The sequence below is a fragment of the Scyliorhinus torazame genome, chromosome 1 (genome assembly GCF_047496885.1).
Source record: "Scyliorhinus torazame isolate Kashiwa2021f chromosome 1, sScyTor2.1, whole genome shotgun sequence".
NCBI lineage: Eukaryota > Metazoa > Chordata > Chondrichthyes > Carcharhiniformes > Scyliorhinidae > Scyliorhinus > Scyliorhinus torazame.
Window position 1 is genome coordinate 385101637 of NC_092707.1, and position 19768 is coordinate 385121404.

Here is a 19768-nt window from a genome sequence, read left to right on the forward strand (position 1 = left end):
AGCAGGGAAGGTAAATGAGGTGTTTAAGACCTTTTTGGAGAGGCGATATAGGTCCCAACCCCCGGAGGGAAAAGAGGTGATGCAACAGTTTCTGGACCAACTAAGGTTCCTGAGGGTGGAGGAGCAGGAGGTGGCAGGTCTGGGGGCGCCAATTGGGGTGGATGAGGTGACTAAAGGGCTGGGGAACATGCAGGCAGGGAAGGCCCCGGGACCAGACGGGTTCCACACGGTGGAAGTTTACAGGAAATATGTGGACTTGTTGGCCCCGCTGCTGGCGAGAACCTTTAACGAGGCCAGAGAAGGGGGGACTCTACCCCCGACAATGTCGGAGGCGACGATATCACTAATCCTGAAGAGTGATAAAGATCCGCTGCAATGCGGGTCATATAGGCCTATCTCGCTCCTGAATGTAGACGCCAAGTTGCTGGCAAATGTGCTAGCGACGAGGATCGAGGATTGTGTCCCAGGGGTGGTGCATGAAGACCAGACAGGGTTTGTAAAGGGGAGACAATTGAATGTCAACGTGCGATGGCTGTTGGGGGTGATAATGATGCCCCCAGCGGAGGGGGAGGCAGAGATAGTGGTAGCGATGGATGCAGAGAAGGCATTCGATAGGGTAGAGTGGGAGTATTTATGGGAGGTGTTGAGGAGGTTTGGGTTTGGGGAGGGGTTTGTCAGTTGGGTCAAACTCCTCTATGGGGCCCCGGTGGCAAGTGTAGTCACAAATCGGCAGAGATCGGAGTATTTTCGGTTACATCGGGGAACAAGGCAGGGGTGCCCCCTGTCCCCATTACTGTTCGCGCTGGCAATTGAACCACTGGCCATAGCGTTGAGAGACTCTAGGAAATGGAGGGGGGTGGTTAGAGGGGGAGAGGAACATCGAGTGTCACTCTACGCAGATGACCTACTGCTGTATGTGGCGGATCCTGTGGAGGGGATGACAGAGGTTATGCAGATATTGAGGGAGTTTGGAGATTTTTCGGGATATAGGCTTAATATGGGGAAGAGTAGTACACCCCGGCGATCAGGGAAGAGGGATAGACGCCCTGCCATTAAGGAGAGTGGAAAGGAGCTTCCGATATCTGGGGATTCAGGTAGGCAAGAGCTGGGGAACTCTACACAAACTCAATCTGACGCGGCTGGTGGAGCAGATGGAGGAGGATTTCAGGAGGTGGGATATGCTGCCGCTCTCACTGGCGGGCAGAGTGCAGGTGGTAAAGATGATGGTCCTCCCAAGGTTTCTTTTTGTGTTTCAATGTCTCCCCATTTTGATCACTAAGGCCTTTTTTAAGAAAATAGATAGGAGTGCTATGAGTTTCGTGTGGGCAGGGAATACCCCGAGGGTAAGGAGGGGGTTCCTGCAGCGCAGCAGGGACAGTGGGGGACTGGCGTTGCCGAATCTGGACGACTATTACTGGGCCGCCAATGTGGCGATAGTTTGCAAGTGGATGAGGGAGGGAGAGGGGGTGGCGTGGAAGAGGCTGGAGATGGCGTCCTGTAAAGGAACGAGCCTAAAGGCGCTGGTGACGGCGCTGCTACTGCTTTCCCCGAAAAGGTATACCACGAACCCAGTGGTGGTGGCAACCTTAAGGATCTGGGGGCAATGGAGGCGACATAGGGGGGTGACGGGTGCCTCGGTGTGGTCCCCGATCAGGAATAACCATAGGTTTGTCCCAGGAAGGATGGACGGAGGGTTCCAGAGCTGGCATCGGGCAGGAATTAGGAGATTGAGAGACTTGTTTATTGACGGGGAGTTTGCGAGCCTGGGAGCGCTGGAGGAAAAGTATGAGTTGCCCCCGGGGAATATCTTTAGATATATGCAAGTGAGGGCGTTTACGAGGCAACAGGTGAGGGAATTTCCGCTGCTCCCGACACAGGGGATCCACGATAGAGTGATTTCGGGGATATGGGTCGGGGAGGGCAAAGTGTCCAAAATATATCAGGAGATGAGAGACGAGGGGGAGGCGCTGGTAGAGGAGCTGAAAGGAAAATGGGAAGAAGAGCTGGGGGAGGAGATTGAGGAGGGGTTGTGGGCTGATGCCCTAAGTAGGGTAAATTCCTCTTCCTCGTGTGCCAGGCTTAGCCTGATACAATTCAAGGTTCTACACAGAGCACACATGACGGGAGCAAGGCTGAGCAAGTTCTTCGGAGTGGAGGACAGGTGCGGGAGGTGCTTGGGAAGCCCGGCGAATCACACACATATGTTTTGGTCGTGTCCGGCACTGGATGAGTACTGGAGGGGAGTGGCAAGAGTGATTTCAACGGTGGTGAAGGTCTGGGTCAAGCCAGGCTGGGGGTTAGCTATATTTGGGGTAGCGGAAGAGCCGGGAGTGCAGGAGGCGAAAGCGGCCGATATTCTGGCCTTTGCGTCCCTGGTAGCCCGGCGAAGGATCTTACTTATGTGGAAGGAAGCAAAAACCCCTGGCGTGGAGGCCTGGATAAACGACATGGCAAGGTTCATAAAACTGGAACGGATGAAGTTTGCGTTGAGAGGATCGGTTCAGGGGTTCTCCAGGTGGTGGCAACCGTTCCTTGACTATCTCGCGGAACGTTAAGGGAAAATAGATCGTCACCAGCAGCAGCCCAGAGGGGGTAGGTTGGCGGGAGGGGGGGAGCACTATTTTTTGTTATTTTGTGAGTTCACTATTTTATTTAAATAATGTTACTTATTAGTTATTGTGTTATCTCTTATGTTGATTTGTAAAGTGGAAAAATTATGTTTGAAAATCTTTAATAAAATATATTTTAAAATAATTTTTTAAAAAAGGATAAGGGACAGCATGGTGGCACAGTGGTTAGCACTGCTGCCTCACAGCCCCAATGACCTGGGTTCAATTTCACTTGTGCACCAAACTCTGGATAAGCATTACTCTGTTCTCATGATTTCAACTGGTTCTTTGTTCCCCAGGCTAAGATATTCAGTATAATTTTCAAATCCTTCCAAAACCATGCTCTACTCTAGGCTCGTTAATTATCTCCACACCACTCCAAATCCCAGGTTGGATCCTTTTATTTTTTGGCTAAAGTATGCTGTGCGTTCCCTCCCTGCATCAGTGTTCCAGTGTCCATGCTGTGGTCAGCAGACCTCTCCACTCTGGAATTCTTTTGCTGTTCTCCTTTACCTTACTTGTTTCTCTCAACATAAAAACCTTCTTAAAACGTAGCTCTTCAACCATATCTTTAGCCACCTCAGCTCACATCTTGGACCAGTTTTCGGAATCTACTATTGTTTCTACGAGGTGGCTTTGACATTCTTCATTGTACGAAGGATGTATCAGTGAAAATTGTTGTACAGATTATTATCTTTGAGTTTCAGAGAAGTTACTCTTTTAAAAAAAAATTCTTTATTATTTAGATTTCCCAATTATTTTTTATCAATTAAGGGGCAATTTAGTGTGGCCAATCCACCTAATCTGCACATCTTTGGGTTGTGGGGATGGAACCCACGCAGACACTGGGAGAATGTACAAACTCCACACAGACAGTGACATGGGGCAGGGATCTAACCCAGGTCCTCCGCGCGTAGGCAGCAGTGATAACCACTGTGCCACCGTGCCGCCCGAGAGAAATTACCCTGAAAGGGATTCTGCAGAGAAGCCTTGCAAAAATTATTTTTCACAACCCTCTCTGTGTATCTCACAATTTGGAGAGAGAAAATGTCAAAGCTAACAGTATGTTATTGTTTTTTGCAAGGGGAATTGAACACCAGATTAGGGAGGTTATGCTTCAGTTGCTCATGGCATTGGTAGGACCATGCCTGGATACTATTATGCACAGTATTGGTCTCTTTATTCAAGGAAAAATGTCAATGCATTCGAAACAGTTCAGAGAACATTTATGAGATTAATACCTGGAATGGGCAGTTGTCATTTGAAGGAAGGCTGGACAAGCTAGGCTTGTATCTGCTGAAGTTTTGAAGAGTAAGCGGCAACATGATGGAAAGGTACAAGATCCTGAAGGGGACTTGACAGGGTGGATATGGAAAAGATGTTCTCTCTCGTGGAAGAATCAAGAAGTAGGGGCCACTGTTTAAAAATAAGGGGTTGCCCATTTCAGACAAAGATGAGGGGGAAAATAACCTCTGACGGTTGTGAGATTTTGGAATTCTCTTCCTCAAAAAGTGGTTGAAGCAGAGTCTTTGAATATTTTTAAGATATAAGTAGGCAAATTTTAAAAAAATTTAGAGAACCCAATTCATTTTTTCCAATTAAGGAACAATTTAGCGTGGCCAATCCGCCTACCCTGCATATGTTTGGGTTGTGGGGGTGAAACCCACGCAAACAGGGGGAGAATGTGAAAACTCCACACGGACAGTGACCCAGAGCCGGGATCAAACCTGGGACCCTAGGGCCGTGAGACAGCAGTGCTAACCACTGCGCCACCGTGCTGCCCTAGTAGACAGATTCTTGATATACAAGGGGATGCAAGGTTATTGGGGGTAGGCAGGGAAGTGAGTTATGTTGAGGTTACAATCAGATCAGCCATGATCTTATTGGATGGCAGAGCTGACTCGAGGGGCCGAGAAACCTACTCCTGCTCCTAATTCATATGTTCGTTTTCATACACAGGGACCTGTCATCTGCAAACAAAAGAAATATGTTCGACCATTGTGCCTTTTTAAAAATAATTTTATTAAAGATTTTTCATTTACAATACATTTTCCAACATCACCCACAGCAGATGTTACCCCAAACATAACAAAAACCCAACCAAATGTACACCCCTCATCCACAAAGAGCAGAGAGAAAAAAAACAAAACCCAAGAAACCACACTCCCATGCCACCTAAGCCACCACCCCCCACAAGCAACTGACAGTGACTACTTCCTTAAAGTAAGCAATGAGTAGCTGCCGTCTCCAGTAGAACCCCTCAACTGACTCGCTGACGGTGTACTTGACTTTCTACAGGTACAAGAATTCTATTAGGTCACCCAACCATACCGAGGAGCTGGGCAGAGTAGAGAACCTCCAGCCCAGCAGAACTCGCCTCCGGGCGATCAATGAGGCGAAGGTGAGGACATCTTCCTCCACCCCTCTTTGCAGCCCCGACGAGTCTGACACCCTAAAAATGACCACCAGAGGACAAGGCTGCAGATCAACAATCCGAATCGCTGACATGGTGCTAAAGAAAGAGACCCAAACGCTTACCAGTTTGGGACACGACCAGAATCTGTGTATGTGGTTGGCCCGTCCTTGGGATAACGCTCACACTTGTCCTCTACCTCCAGAATGAAGCCACTCATCTTTTTGCTCAGGTGCACCCTCTTAAGCTGAATCAGACCAAGCTGTGCCCACCGTGCACATGAAGCCATGGTGTTCACCCTGCAAAGGGTCCTACTCTGTACTTCATCATCCACTATAGTTCCCAAATCCGTCTCCCACTTCCCCTTCACCTCATCCACTGGATCCGAATCCTCCCATGCAGTCTGCCCATAAATGGAGGGCATGCACAAGGATCATCTCTATCAGACATCGACAGTGCCAATGGAATTATCGGGAAGGCCCCTCGTACAAAGTTCTTTATCTGGAGGTACCTGAACAAGTTCAGCCCCGAAATCCCAAACCTTGCCGACAATACCTCGAAGCTGGCAAACTGACTCTCCACAAACAAATCCCCGAATCTCTCAAGCCCCTTCCCTCCTCACACTGGGAGACAGTGGCATAGTGGTATTGTTGCTAGACTAGTAATTCAGAAACCCCAGGGAAATAATGGTCTGGGGACCAAGGTCTAATAATGGTCTGGGGACCCCACTATGGTAGATGCTAAAACTTGAATTCAATAAAAATCTGCAATTAAAAGTCCGATGATGACCATGAAACCATTGTCAATTATTGTAAAAACCTATTTGGTTCACTAGTTGTCCTTTTAAGGAAGGAAATTTGTTGTCTTTTCCTTGTCTGGCCTAGCCTGTATGTGACTCCAGATCCGCAGCAATGTCTCTTAAATGCCCTCCAGGATGATACTGCCCTAGCCAGTTATGCCCACATACATGTACAAATTGGGGAAAAAAAAAATGTCGTGTCCAGTCTTGGCAGCTCAAATAGGTGATTGGCACCTTGGGAGAATATTAATTTTAATAGACTGGACTCTACCCACAAGGACAGGGGAAGGTTATCTCATCTTTACAAATCGGGCTTAAACTTACTAAACTTACTCACCAGACTTGTGTAGTTCAACATATGGAGCCGGGCCCAATCGTGTGCCACCCGCACACCCAGACACCTGAAGCTAGAGCTGGCCAGGTTAAAAGGCAGCACTCCCACATTGGCTCCCTTACCCAGGGGATTAACCAAAAAGTACTCGCTCTTTTCCACTTGAACTTGTATCCCAAGAACCAAAGCTCTTCAGTAGCTCCATTATTTCAACCATTGTGGGGACTGGGGCTATAACAAAAAGCAGCAGATCATCAGCATATAGGGACACCCTTGTTCCACCCCTCTCCTTTTTATTCCTTTCCACTGACCTGAAGCCCTCAAAGCAATTGCTAAGGGTTCAGTCACGAACACAAATAGAAGGAGGGACATCAGGCAACCATGTCTTGTCCCCGTATTCAATTGGAAGTACCCTGAGCTCAAGGTGTTGGAACGACCACTAGCCGAGGGAGCCCTATACAATAACTGTACCCACAAAATCAATTTTGGCCCTAGACCAAACTCCTCCAGAACTTCAGAAAGTTTCCTCCACTGCACCCTATCAAATGTCTTCTCTGAATCCAAAGACACAATCACCTCTGGCACTGACCTAACGGATGGGGAGAAAACAACATTTAACAGCTGCTGAATATTGGCCGACAATTACCGGCCCTTAACAAAGCCTCTCTCATCCTCAGGGAGACAGGGCTCCAACCTTACTGCCAGCACCTTAACCAGTATCTTGGCATCCGCATTTAACCGCGAAATAGGCCAAAATGACCCACACTCGGTGGGAACCTTATCCTTCTGCAACAGAAGGGAAATTGAGCCTGCGAGAGTGAAGCAAACAGGGATCCCTGGGACAAAGAATCATTAAACATGTCTACTAGAAATGGGACCAACTGATCCGCAAACGTCTTGTAGAATTCCACAGGAAATCCATCAGGCCCAGGAGCTTTACCTGTTTGCATCCGCCCAATACCTAGCAAAATCTCCCCCATTGAGGGCTCCTATATGGAGTGGAAACCAAGCTGCCACTCGAGTCCCTAGCCTGAATAATCTCCCAGGAGGCCATCTGCCTCCTCAGCTGGTGAGTTAACAGATGGCTGGCCTTCTCCCCATACTCATAAAAGACCCGCCACAACCACCGCAACTGGCTCACTGCCTTTCCTGTGTACAACAGATCGAACTGCATCTGCAGTTTCTTCCTGCTCACCAGGAACTCCGAGGTAGGGTGACACGAATACCTGCGGTCCACCTCCAAGATATCATGCACCAATTCCTGCCGCGCCGTTCCACCCTTATCCACATGCACCTTATATGATATCTCTCCTCTCAAACCTGCTTTCAAGGCTTCTCAGGACCGGACAGGACAGTCTCATTCCTATTAAATTCTACATACTCATCAATGGCCTTAGACGTGTACCCGCAGAACCCCATATCCACCAATAACTCTACATCTAACCTCCATAGTGCCAGCTGAATGGGGCCTGACTCCAAAACTAAATCCGCCAGATGCGGGGCAAGATCTGAAATGACAACGGCTGAATAGTCTGCCATCCTCACCCAAGGGAGACGGGACCTACCCACCTGAGGGAAATCGACCCTGGAATAAATCTTGTGGACTTGTGAAAAGAATGGGATTTCTTTACACACCGGTGCATAAACCGCCACAGATCTGCCCCCCCTCACCTGTTCCATAAACGTTAACGGCGTCTTCACCATCCCCGAAGGAGCCAACGACTTTGGCCTAGAACGATCCAACTTTGGATCAGATACTCAATTTAAGTCATCCCCAAAAACAATTTGGTCTGTATTTTGGTGTGTATCTAAATCTGGAATGGAAGCTTCCTAATCAATATCTTATCATCCCATTTGGGGCATAATCATTAACCAATGCCACCAGCGTACCTGCCAAAGATCTGGTGTCCATCACGTACCTGCCATATGGATCTGCCACAGCCTTGTCCACTGAAAAAAGAACCCGTTTATTGATATAATTGCTGCCCCAGGGCCCTGCCGTCAAAACCCGAGTGAAAGACCTGGCTCATCCACCCCTTCCGCAGTCTGGCCTGGGCCCTCACCCGCAAATAATTCTCCTGCAAAAACGAGATCTCATTCTCCAGCGAGACAATTTGCTCGTTGTGCCTCGACAAAGCCGGCTCCACCCCCTTCAACACCTCACCATGCTCCTTCACAGCTTCCGAAGTTCTCTCCAAATTTCTCGGACAGGACTTAGCGCAGCCTCAATCGATTAACGGAGGATTTCAAACATTGCTCTCCTTTGCCTCTTAAAATGCTTGTCAAATTCAGTAGCCAGCACCCCAATTAGCATGTCTGCCACATTCGGGACGTCTGCAACCGCCAGAGCCGTCACCGCCACCTTCCCTGCTGAGGCGTCATGCAAAACCTCAAGAGTCTGTCGATGAATTTCAGCCCGCAGACTTTTTACTTCCAGCCTTTTTTGACATTCTTCAACAATAGGTTCCTTCTGCTTTCATATGGGTAGAATTTGTCCACCAAAGGAATCCCCCGGGAACCAGGCAAAAAAGGCCAATAAAGCAAGTACCCTGGCGTGACCTGCCTAGTGCATGACCTCCTCCTACATGCCGCCACTGGAAGTCCCATTGTGCCTTTTTAAAATGAATTCGCTGATGCTTTTTCCATGGCAATGCCGCGACCAATCAGAGTTGTCTTGCCAACTGGTCCACACCTTTTTTCCCTGTAGTATAAATTGTAATCATTTGAAATTTGGCAATCTTTAATTTTGATGAGTACAAAATGAAAAGCTTTCACTACATATCTCTGTTTTTTAAATAATCTTTATTGTCACAAGTAGGCTTACATTAACACTGAAATGAAATTACTGTGAAAATCCCCTAGTCGCCACATTTTCAGCAATTTTCAAATAATGAAGTCAAAATTCCATAGAGAAGCATTTTGTAAATCAGTATTAGTTTTATCTGTTATAATAATTATCCAACCCTGACCAGAGTTAACGTGATCTATAGTGTAGCTAAATTACAATTGTTAAATAGAAGCATTTGACCAATGTCAATTCTGTGAGGTTTTAGATCTGGCAAGTGCACAATTTAAAAATAAATAAATCCTGTTGTAATTACTTTTGTCTTTTACTGAGGAAGATGAACATTCGTCCACAGTCCAATTTCTGCTGCCTACTTCTCTAGCATAAAATTATCCCTGCACACATTATTAATCAGCGGTAATCATCTCAAGAGATTACACAATTGGTTGATGTGGAAAATGAAAAGAAAATCTCACTAGTGCATAGCAGTGCACTGGTCATTTGAGGATATGATTAATGTACATTGTTAAACCAGAATAGATCTGACTTTACATTCAGGCATCTTGCCTATGTTATATCTGATCAAGTAGTGCTTGATGCTAATTCTGGGTGCCTAAAGTAGAACTGTATGTTCCCCAGTGTCAGCACTGATTTAAGAGAAGAGGGTATGTTAATACTTGGGGACAAATCCAGCTCACTAATTTTAAATTGAAGATTTGCAGCCCGATTGTCTGCATTTACATTTTGATTAAAAAGTCATTAGATCTCCCACTTTTAAAAAAAAATAACTTTTATTCAGTTTTTCACAAAATATCAACAACAAGCTGCAGAAAGAAAAGAGCAACCCCCCCCTCCCTATACATAAATAATAAATTAACAACCTTCATCAATACAAAGGCAAATATACACGCCCACTCAAGACAAATGAACCAACCCCACCGCCCGGGTTGCTGCTGCTGCTGACCATCTTCTAACGTTCTGACAGGAAGTCTAGGAACGGTTGCCATCGCCTGAAGAACCCTTGCACCGAACTCCTTAAGGCAAATTTCACCCTCTCCAATTTAATAAACCCCGCCATATCATTGATCCAGGATTCCACGCTTGGGGGCCTCGTATCCTTCCACTGAAGAAGAATCCTTCGCCGGGCTACCAGGGACGCAAAGGCCAGAATACCGGCCTCTTTCGCCTCCTGCACTCACGGCTCCTCTGCCACCCCAAATATTGCGAGCCCCAGCCCGGTTTGACCCTGGAACCTACCACCCTCGACACCGTCCTCGCTACACCCTTCCAAAAGTCCTCCAGCGCTGGGCACGCCCAGAACATGTGGGTGTGGTTTGCTGGGCTCCCTGAGCACCTAACGCACCTGCCCTCGTACCCAAAGAACCGGCTTATCCTTGCCCTGGTCATGTGAGCCTTATGCAGCACGTTAAATTGTATGAGGCTGAGCCTCGCGCAAGAGGAGGAAGAGTTCACTCTCCCCAGGGCATCCGCCCACATCCCCTCGTCAATCTCCTCACCCTACTCCTCCCACTTACCCTTTAGCTCCTCCACTGAGGCCGCCTCCTCCTCCTGCATCACCTGATACGTTGCCGAGATCCTCCCCTCTCCAACCCACACCCCCGACAGCACCCTGTCCTGGACCCCGCGTGGCGGGAACAGTGGGAACTCCACCACCTGCTGCCGAATAAACGCCCTTATCTGCACATATCTGAAGCTGTTCCCCAGGGGTGCCCGAACTTCTCCTCCAGCTCACCCAGGCTCGCGAACTTCCTGTCCACAAACAGGTCCCCCATCCTTCTAATACCTGCCCTGTTCCAGCTCAGGAACTCTCCGTCCATCCTCCCCGGGACAAACCGGTGGTTCCCCCGAATCGGGGACCACACCGAGGCCCCCACCTCCCCCCTGTGACGTCTCCATTGCCCCCAAATTCTGAGGGTAGCCGCCACCACCGGGCTCGTGGTGTACCTCGTTGGAGGAAGCGGCAGCGGCGCCGTCGCCAGCGCCTCCAGGCTCGTGCCCACACAGGACGCCATCTCCAGCCTCTTCCATGCAGCCTCATCCCCCTCCATTACCCACTTACGCACCATCGCCACATTGGATGCCCAATAATACCCACAGAGGTTAGGCAGCGCCAAACCCCCCCTATCCCTGCACCGCTCCCTTTTCACCCTCGGGGTCTTCTGCGCCCACACAAACTCCATAACGCTCCTGTTAACCCGTCTGAAGAAGGCCTTGGGGATCAGGATGGGGAGGCATAGGAAGAGGAACAAAAACCTCGGGAGCACCGTCATTTTAACTGACCGCACCCTACCCGCCAGGGAGAGTGGCAGCACATCCCACCTCTTAAACTCCTCCCCCATCTGCTCCACCAGCCTCGTGAAGTTAAGCTTATGTAGGGCCCCCCAGCTCCTAGCCACCTGAACCCTCAGGTACTTGAAACTCCTCTCCGCCCTTTTTAGCGGGAGCTCACCAATCCCTCTCTCCTGGTCCCCTGGATGCACTACGAACAACTCGCTCTTCCCCATATTAAGCTTGTACCCGGAGAAATCTCCAAACTCCCTAAGGATCCTCATCACATCCGGCATTCCCCCCACCGGGTCCGCCACATATAGCAGCAAATCATCCGCATAGAGCGACACCCGATGCTCCCCCCCACCCCGCACCAGCCCCCTCCAGTTCCTCGACTCCCTCAACGCCATGGCCAGGAGTTCAATCGCCAGCGCAAAGAGCAGGGGGGACAGGGGACACCCCTGCCTCGTCCCCCGGTGTAGCCGGAAATACTCTGACCTCCTTCTGTTCGTGGCCACACTCACCACCGGGGCCTCAGAGAGCAGCCTCACCCACCTGACGAACCCCTCCCCGAACCCGAACCTTTTCAACACCTCCCACAGGTACCCCCATTCCACCCTATCAAAGGCCTTCTCCGCATCCATCGCCGCCACTATCTCCGCCTCCCCTTCCATCGCCGGCATCATTATAACATTCAAGAACCTCCGTACATTAGTATTCAACTGCTTCCCTTTCACGAACCTTGTCTGATCCTCGTGTATGACCTGCAGCACACAGTCCTCTATCCTCATGGCCAAAATCTTTGCCAGCAACTTTACATTTACATTTAGGAGTGAGATCGGCCTATATGACCCACACTGTAGGGGATCCTTGTCCCGCTTCAAGATCAGGGAAATCAGCGCTCTAGACATCGTCGGGGGCAGGGCCCCCCCCTCCCTTGCCTCGTTGAAGGTCCTTACCAACAGCGGGCCCAGCAGGTCCGAATACTTCTTGTAAAATTCAACCGGGAACCCATCCGGCCCCGGTGCCATCCCCGCCTGCATGTTCCCTATCCCTTTGACCAACTCCTCCAACCCAACCGGCGCCCCCAACCCCGCCACCTGCCCCTCCTCCACCCTCGGAAACTTCAGCCGGTCTAGGAAGCAACCCATCCCTCCCTCCTCCAGTGGCGGCTCAGACCGGTACAGTTCCTCGTAGAAGTCCCTGAAGACCCCATTGATAACCACCGCACTTCGCACCGTGCTCCCTCCTCCATCCCTAACTCCCCAATCTCCCTAGCTGCCTCTCGCTTCCGAAGCTGGTGCGCCAGCATCCGGCTCGCCTTTTCTCCATATTCATATACCGCCCCCTACTCATTCCTCCACTGCGCCTCCGCCTTCCTGGTGGTCAACAAATCGAACTCAGCCTGAAGGCTACGCCGCTCCCTAAGCAATCCCTCCTCCGGGGCCTCCGCGCCTCCTGTCCACCCTCACCATATCTCCCACCAACCTCTCCCTGTCTCTCCTCTCCCCCCCTCTCCTTGTGTGCCCTAATGGAGATCAGCTCTCCTCTGACCACCGCCTTCAGCGCCTCACAGACCACCCCTACTTGCACCTCCCCATTGTCATTGGCCTCCTGGTACCTCTCTATACACCCCTGGACCCGCCTGCTCACCACCTCGTCCGCCAGCAACCCCACCTCTAGGCGCCACAGCGGGCGCTGGTCCCTCTCCTCCCCCAAGTCGAGGTCCACCCAGTGCGGAGCATGATCAGAAATGGCGATCGCCGAGTACTCCGTATCCTCCACCCTCGGAATCAGCGCCCTGCTCATGACAAACAAGTCAATCCGTGAGTAGGTTTTGTGGACATGGGAGAAGAATGAAAATTCCCTGGCCCCCGGCCTCGCAAACCTCCATGGGTCCACCCCTCCCACCTGGTCCATGAACCCCTTCAGCACCTTGGCCGCCGCCGGCCTCCTGCCCGTCCTAGCCCTAGAGCGATCCAGTGCCACGTCCAGCACTGTGTTGAAATCCTCCCCCATGATCAGGCCCCCTGTCTCCAGGTCCATAATCCGGCCCAGCATACGCCGCATGAACCCCGCATCGTCCCAATTCAGGGCATATACATTGACCAACACCACCCGCTCCCCCTGCAGCTTGCCACTTACCATCAAATACCTACCGCCATTGTCTGCCAGAATGCTCGACACCTCGAACGACACTCTCTTCCCCATCAAGATCGCCAACCCCCGATTTTTTTAGCTTCCAAACCCGAATGAAACACCTGCCCTACCCACCCTTTTCTCAACCTTACCTGATCCGCCACCTCCAGGTGCGTCTCCTGAAGCATGGCCACACCCGCCTTCAGCCCCTTCAGGTGCGCGAACATCCGGGCCCGCTTGACCGGCCCATTCAGTCCCCTTACATTTCAGGTTATCAGCCGGATCAGGGGGCTACTCACCCCCCTCCCCGCCGACTAGCCATAACCCTAGGCCAGCCACGTGCCCGTGCCCCCCGCACAACCCGTTCCTCACAGTGGCAGACCCCCGCACCGACCTCCTCTACCAACCTCAGCTCCCCCTTGGCCATTCCAGCAGCAACCCGGTTCCCCCCCCACCTCTCTCCCCCCCCCCCCTGTATTCAACTGCTTCCCTTTCACGAACCCCGTCTGATCCTCGTGTATGACCTGCGGTCCCCCCCTAGCTGCATTGCTACCCCTATTGCACTCCCGTAAGTCTACTGACCCTGGCCACTCCCGCTGCTCCATCGACCCGCGCCCTGTGTGGAACTTCCCCCCCCCCCCCACTGTCCACCAGCAGGCTCTCATCCATTCCACTACCAGTGCGAGAGACAAGCCCGCGCTTCCCAGCTCCGTCCCCGCCCCTTCAACCCTAAGCGCGGGAAAAAGCCTGCGCTTTCCACTCGCCCAGCCCCGCCTCCTCTGGCGCAGCTCCCTTTCCAGGCCCAGTCCCACTACCCGCAACTCAGGCCCCCCACCCCCCCGGCGTCACCCCATCTCCCCTACTGACCATCAACCCCCCAAGCAGTTTACCTACCCCCCCCCCCCCCCCACGAGCCCACCCGGCGGACCTAATCAAAACAATGCCCAATCAACCCCCGAAAAACAAAGAACCCCCCCTTGAACCACAACACAACAATCCCCAACCATCCCTCCACCGCGACCCTGAGTCCCCGACCCTGAGTCCGAGTCCAGCTTTTCGGCCTGAACAAAGGCCCACGCCTCCTCCGGGGACTTGAAATAATGGTGTTGGTCCTTATAGGTGACCCACAGACGCGCCGGCTGCAGCCTACCGAACTTCACCCCCTTCCTATGCAGCACTGCCTTCGCCCGGTTGTAACCGGCCCTCTTCAGTGTGCTAAACCAGGGGCTGGTTTAGCACACTGGGCTAAATCGCTGGCTTTTAAAGCAGGCCAGCAGCACGGTTCAATTCCCGTACCAGCCTCCCCGAATAGGCGCCGGAATGTGACGACTAGGGGCTTTTCATAGTAACTTCATTGAAGCCTACTTGTGACAATAAACGATTTTCATTTCATTTCATTTCTTCGCCACCTCCGCGCTCCAATCCTGGTAAAACCGGACCTCCGCGTTCTCCCACCTGCTGCTCCGCTCCTTCTTGGCCCACCTTAACACACACTCTCGATCAGCAAACCGGTGGAACCGCATCAGCACCGCCCGTGGCAGCTCGCTGGGCTTGGGCCTCCTCGCCAGCATTCGGTGGGCCCCCTCCAGCTCCAGGGACCCCTGAAAGGCCCCCGCTCCCAACAGCAAATTCAGCATAGGGACCACGTAGGCCCCCACGTCTGATCCCTCCAGCCCCTCCTGGAGACCCAGGATCCGCAGGTTCTTCCGCCTTGACCAGTTCTCCTTCTCCTCGAACCTCGCCTGCCATATCTTGTGCAGCACCTCGTGCGCCTCCACCATCACCGCCAGGCCCAGGATCTCGTCCTCGTTCTCCGAGACCTTCTGCCGGACCTCCCGGATCGCCGCCCCTTGGGCCGTCTGGGTCTCCAGCAGCTTTTTGATTGAAGCTTTCATCGGCTCCAGCAGCTCTGCTTTCAGTTCCTTAAAACAGCGCTGGAGAAACTCCTGTTGCTCTTGCGCCCACTGTCTCCACGCTGCCTGGTCTCCGCCCGCCGCCATCTTGGTCCTCCTCCCTCGCACCTTTCTTTGCTTCAATGCCACTTTTTAAATCGCCCCACTCCTGGTCCAATCCATACACTATCGGGGGAATGTTACTGCCCCCTTCCCACACCGGGAAACGTCGAACAAGCGCCGTTACATGCCCTAAAAAGAGCCCAAAAGTCCGTTTTTAGCAGGAGCTGCCGAACGTGCGACTTAGTTCCGCATAGCTGCAACCGGAAGAGATATCCCACTTTCAAGGAACTGTCAAAAATGATCAAGGCTCGTCAGAGTAAAGGAAATTTAAATTTGCTGATAAGTCCTGTGTCTCACCCATGTCACTCAAAGTTTTGTACAGTTTAGCATCCCTCAGTACGACCACAGAAATGTACCAAAAAGTGTTTATAAAAAAAGCCAGGCTACTGACGAATGTCTGGTTACTGAATAGGATAGACTGATGTCTTGGAAACAACTTGCAAGTACTGTCATTCCATTTACCTTCCATTCAGAATTCTGTAACTAAAAGTCTCTTTCTGAATCCTGTTTTTTTAGGTAGGTCAATAACAGAAGTGATTCCAAAACTAATCCCTTGGGTACTTTGTTCTTCTTAGCCTGACATCAGTCTCCTCTCAAGTGCCTGATGCTTCCTCAGTTTCAGCTGATTCCTTATGCACTTCCAAGCTTTATCTGGAATACCCATTGCCATAAGCTTACTGAGTAGCTTTCCTTGTGGAAATTTATTGAAGAGTTTCTGGAAGTTTAGTTTTTATACAGCATGTTAAGATCCAGGAGGTTCCCTTTGAAAATTCCTTTGGATGAGCATGGAGTCTTCTGTCTTTGTGTACTTCACTGTCTGCTTTTCAAAAGAAGTCCACTTATTTCAATGAGTAATGTTTACTGCTGCTTTCCATTTTTTAAAAATTGTCTCTGAACCGTGAGAAATTATTCGTATTCTCTTATGAGTGTTTTTGACCTTGAAATATAACAACTTGGAATGAATCAATACAAAGGATATAATTTATTTGCTTTTGTGTAGAGAGAGAGATGACTTGATGAATTTGCTGGCAACTTTGAGAAGCAATGTAATTGAAATGCAGGCCAGAGAAGACTCTGCATGTCGGCAAGTGAAACAAGCTACAGAAGTAGCGGAAGAAGCCAACTTGGAGAAAATACAGGTAATAAAAAGGCAAAATAGGCACGACCCAGTAGATACGGTACCCAATATTTTAAAAATAGAAAATGTTGGAAATATTCAGCAGAGTCTCAATTAACCACTGGCCGCATGTATGGAATGAGAAACCAATTGAACATTTCAGGTTGATGTCAGAAGTATACCCGAGTTGAGAGTGCTTCATGGGAAGTGTCATGAAAGAAAGAAGGACTTGTATTTATATAAAGGCAAAAAATTATATAGTTCCTTTCACAACCTTCAACCCAAGAACATCACCTAAATAGCCTGTCTGATCATTGTTTTATTGGTGTTTGCATGTTTTGGTTTCAAAAAAATCTTTCTGACAAACCTTTCAATACGATTTTTCAAAGCTTGTTATATAAAGATCGTTTGAACTTTTTTTCAAAGCAACATTACAATTGACCAAGTGTGTCAGATTACTAATATGATTCAGGAACAGGTCAGAGAGTTGTTTGCTGTAAAATGGAGAGGGGATGGTTTGGCCTCACTTCTGTGTTGTCTGTCAGCTGTGGCTCAATTTGTAGCACATGTGCCTCTTAAGCACAAAAGCACAATAGGGGCGATTCTCCGAGCCCCGCGCCGGGCTGGAGAATCGGCGCAATCGCGCCCCGACGCCGGCGTGCGATTCTCCGAGGTGCGGAGAATCGGCGCCATTTGTGCCACCGCGTTTGGCGCAGCGCCAGCCACGGACCGCTGGCATTGGCGGGGCTGCCAATTCTCTGGCCCGGATGGGCTAAGCGGCCACGCCGAAAGGACAGAGTCCCACCGGTGCTGTTCACCCTTGGTCGCTGCCGGCGGGAATCTGCGCGAACGGTCGGGGGGCGGCCTGTGGGGGGGGGGGGGAGGGGGGCTCCTTCACCAGGGGGGGTCTCCGATGGGGTCTGGCCCGCGATCGGGGACCACCAATCGGCGGGCTGGCCTCTCTACCCCCCCCCCCCCCCCCCCCGGCTGGGGCCTACTTTCTGGTGCGGCCGGCCCCTGAACACCGACGCTATGTTGAGTCGGGGCTGGCGCGCTAAAGAAGTCCCCCGCGCATGCGCAGGTTGGCGTGGCCCAACTGTGCATGCGTGGCTGGAGTGGCGTGAACTGCTCCAGTGCCCTGCTGGCCCCCTGTAGGGCCAGAATCGGTCATACCCGGGTCCGATTCTTGCCGTTGCGAAACGCCACGGTGTTCACAACGGCGTGAACTCTTGGGCTCCATATTGGATAATCTCCCCCAATGTTCTTTGTTGAAGTCCCACTCCAGGACTTGAGCACAACAATAAAAGTTGACACAGTGCAGCACTACATTGTTGGAGGTGCCATCTTTAGAATGAGTTGTTAAACCAAAGCCCCATATATTTGCTTGGGTGAATATAAAGGATCTATGACACTATTTTGAAGACCATGGAAGTTATCTCCAGTGTCCTGGCCAATAATTAACCCCTCAACTAACATTACAAACAAAATCTGGTCATTATCACATTGTTGTTTATAGGAGTTTGCTGAACGCATATTGGCTCTTTCATTTCCTTCATTGCAACAGCGACTTATACTTTAAAATACTTAATTGGCGTAAAGAGCTTTGAGACATCCGATGACCATGAAAGTGCTATATAATGCAAGTTTTAAAAAAAAATTATGGGCACTTTGAAGTCTACTGAAAGAAAGAATGACTCTAGTAGAGGGACTGGGATATGTATATTTTATAATTCCAGTGGAGATAGAGAGACAAAAAGAAGCATTATGGACAGTTGTCCCAGAAATAGAAATTGCAGAATTTGGCAAGGGAGAAAGTTGTTTTTTATTCTTTCGTGGGATCTGAGCATTGCAGGTAAAGCCAACATTTGTTGCCCATCCCCACTTGCCCTTGAGAAGGTGGTGGTCAGCTATACCCTTCAACTGCTGTAGTCCATCCAGGGCAGGCTGCCACTGTGCATTGGTGGTGAATGGGATCCTGATCAAACAGGTTGCTTTTCCGTTGATGGTGTTGAGTTTTTTGGATGGTGTTGGAGCTGAGTCATCCAGGTACATGGAGAGTATTCCTCACGCTGTGAGTCCTCCAGACTGTGCCTTGCAGATGGTAAACAGTCTTTGGAGAGTCGAGAGGCAAGTTAATTGCCACGGAATTCCCAGCCTCTGTCCTGCACTTGTAGCCACAGTACTTCTGCGGTAGGTCCAGCTAGGTCTCTGATCAGTTGTTAGCACCAGGGGATAGGTTTTGGCGGTGGGGGTGGGGTAGAATTTAATGGTGATAATTACAGTGAATGTTAAGTGGAGGTGGTTAGATTTTCTCTTGTTGGATATGGGAATTGCTTGCCACTTTTGTGGCACAAATATTACTTGCCACTTATCAGCCCGAGCCTGAATGCTGTCCAGGTCTTGCTGCATATGGACATGGATTGCTCCACTATCTGAGGAGTTGTGAATTGCATTGAACGCTTTGCAATCATCAGGAATATCCCTACTCCTCATAGAATCATAGAATTTACAATGCAGAAGGAGGCCATTCGGCCCATTGAGTCTGCACCGGCCCTTAGAAAGAGTACCCTACTTAAGCCCACGCCTTCACCCTATCCCTATAACCCAGTAACTCACTTAACCTTTTTTGTTAAAAAGTTAAACAAACCTTTTAACTAAAGGCAATTTATCATGGCCAATCCATGTAACCTGCACATCTTTGGACTGTGGGAGAAAACCGGAGCACCTGGAGGAAACCCACACAGGCACGGGGAGAACGTGCAGACTCTGCGCAGATTCAGCACAGACCCAAGCCAGGAATCGAACCTGGGACCCTGGAGCTGTGAAGCAACTGTGCTACCGTGCTGCCCTTAGTGATGGAAGGACCTTGTGATGGAAGGAATGTCAGACGTGTTAGAATACTTGGGATTTTTTTGGCAGATCTATACTGCTGCTAACATTTCACCCACAGCTACATCCAGTTCACCAGACATTTATGTTGTTACTACTAACTGCTTCAAATCAAATTGCTGCTTTCAGCCATCTGCAGACAGTTCTCATATTCACAGTACTTCATCTGATATCTCCATCTCTAGTACACCAAAGCAATTTCACAATACAAGGAGGTAATGTTGAACTTGTATGAGACCTTTAGTTTGGCCACAGTTGGAATACTCTGGTTTTTTATGTCCTTTACCGGAATAATAGAAAAGACGTGGAAAATGTGATATTCATTTCTTGTGTTGTGACAAAAGACTTGTGAAAAGTTAGGATTCTTTCATTGAAGCTGATA

General features: G+C 50.2%; 1 protein-coding gene across 5 annotated transcripts in view; it reads left to right on the forward strand.

Annotated features, from left to right (window-relative positions):
• The window catches only part of sdccag8 (SHH signaling and ciliogenesis regulator sdccag8), a 727678-nt gene that overhangs the window by 91769 nt on the left and 616141 nt on the right, over window positions 1-19768 (forward strand). For all 5 annotated transcript variants that reach the window (XR_011948390.1, XM_072512651.1, XM_072512625.1 and 2 more), the window contains one exon: window positions 16381-16519. Coding sequence is in view for 4 of the 5 variants with exons in the window: in XM_072512651.1 (XP_072368752.1) it covers window positions 16381-16519 (139 nt within the window). In the remaining variant the exon portion in view is untranslated. The remainder of the gene's footprint in view (window positions 1-16380; window positions 16520-19768) is intronic.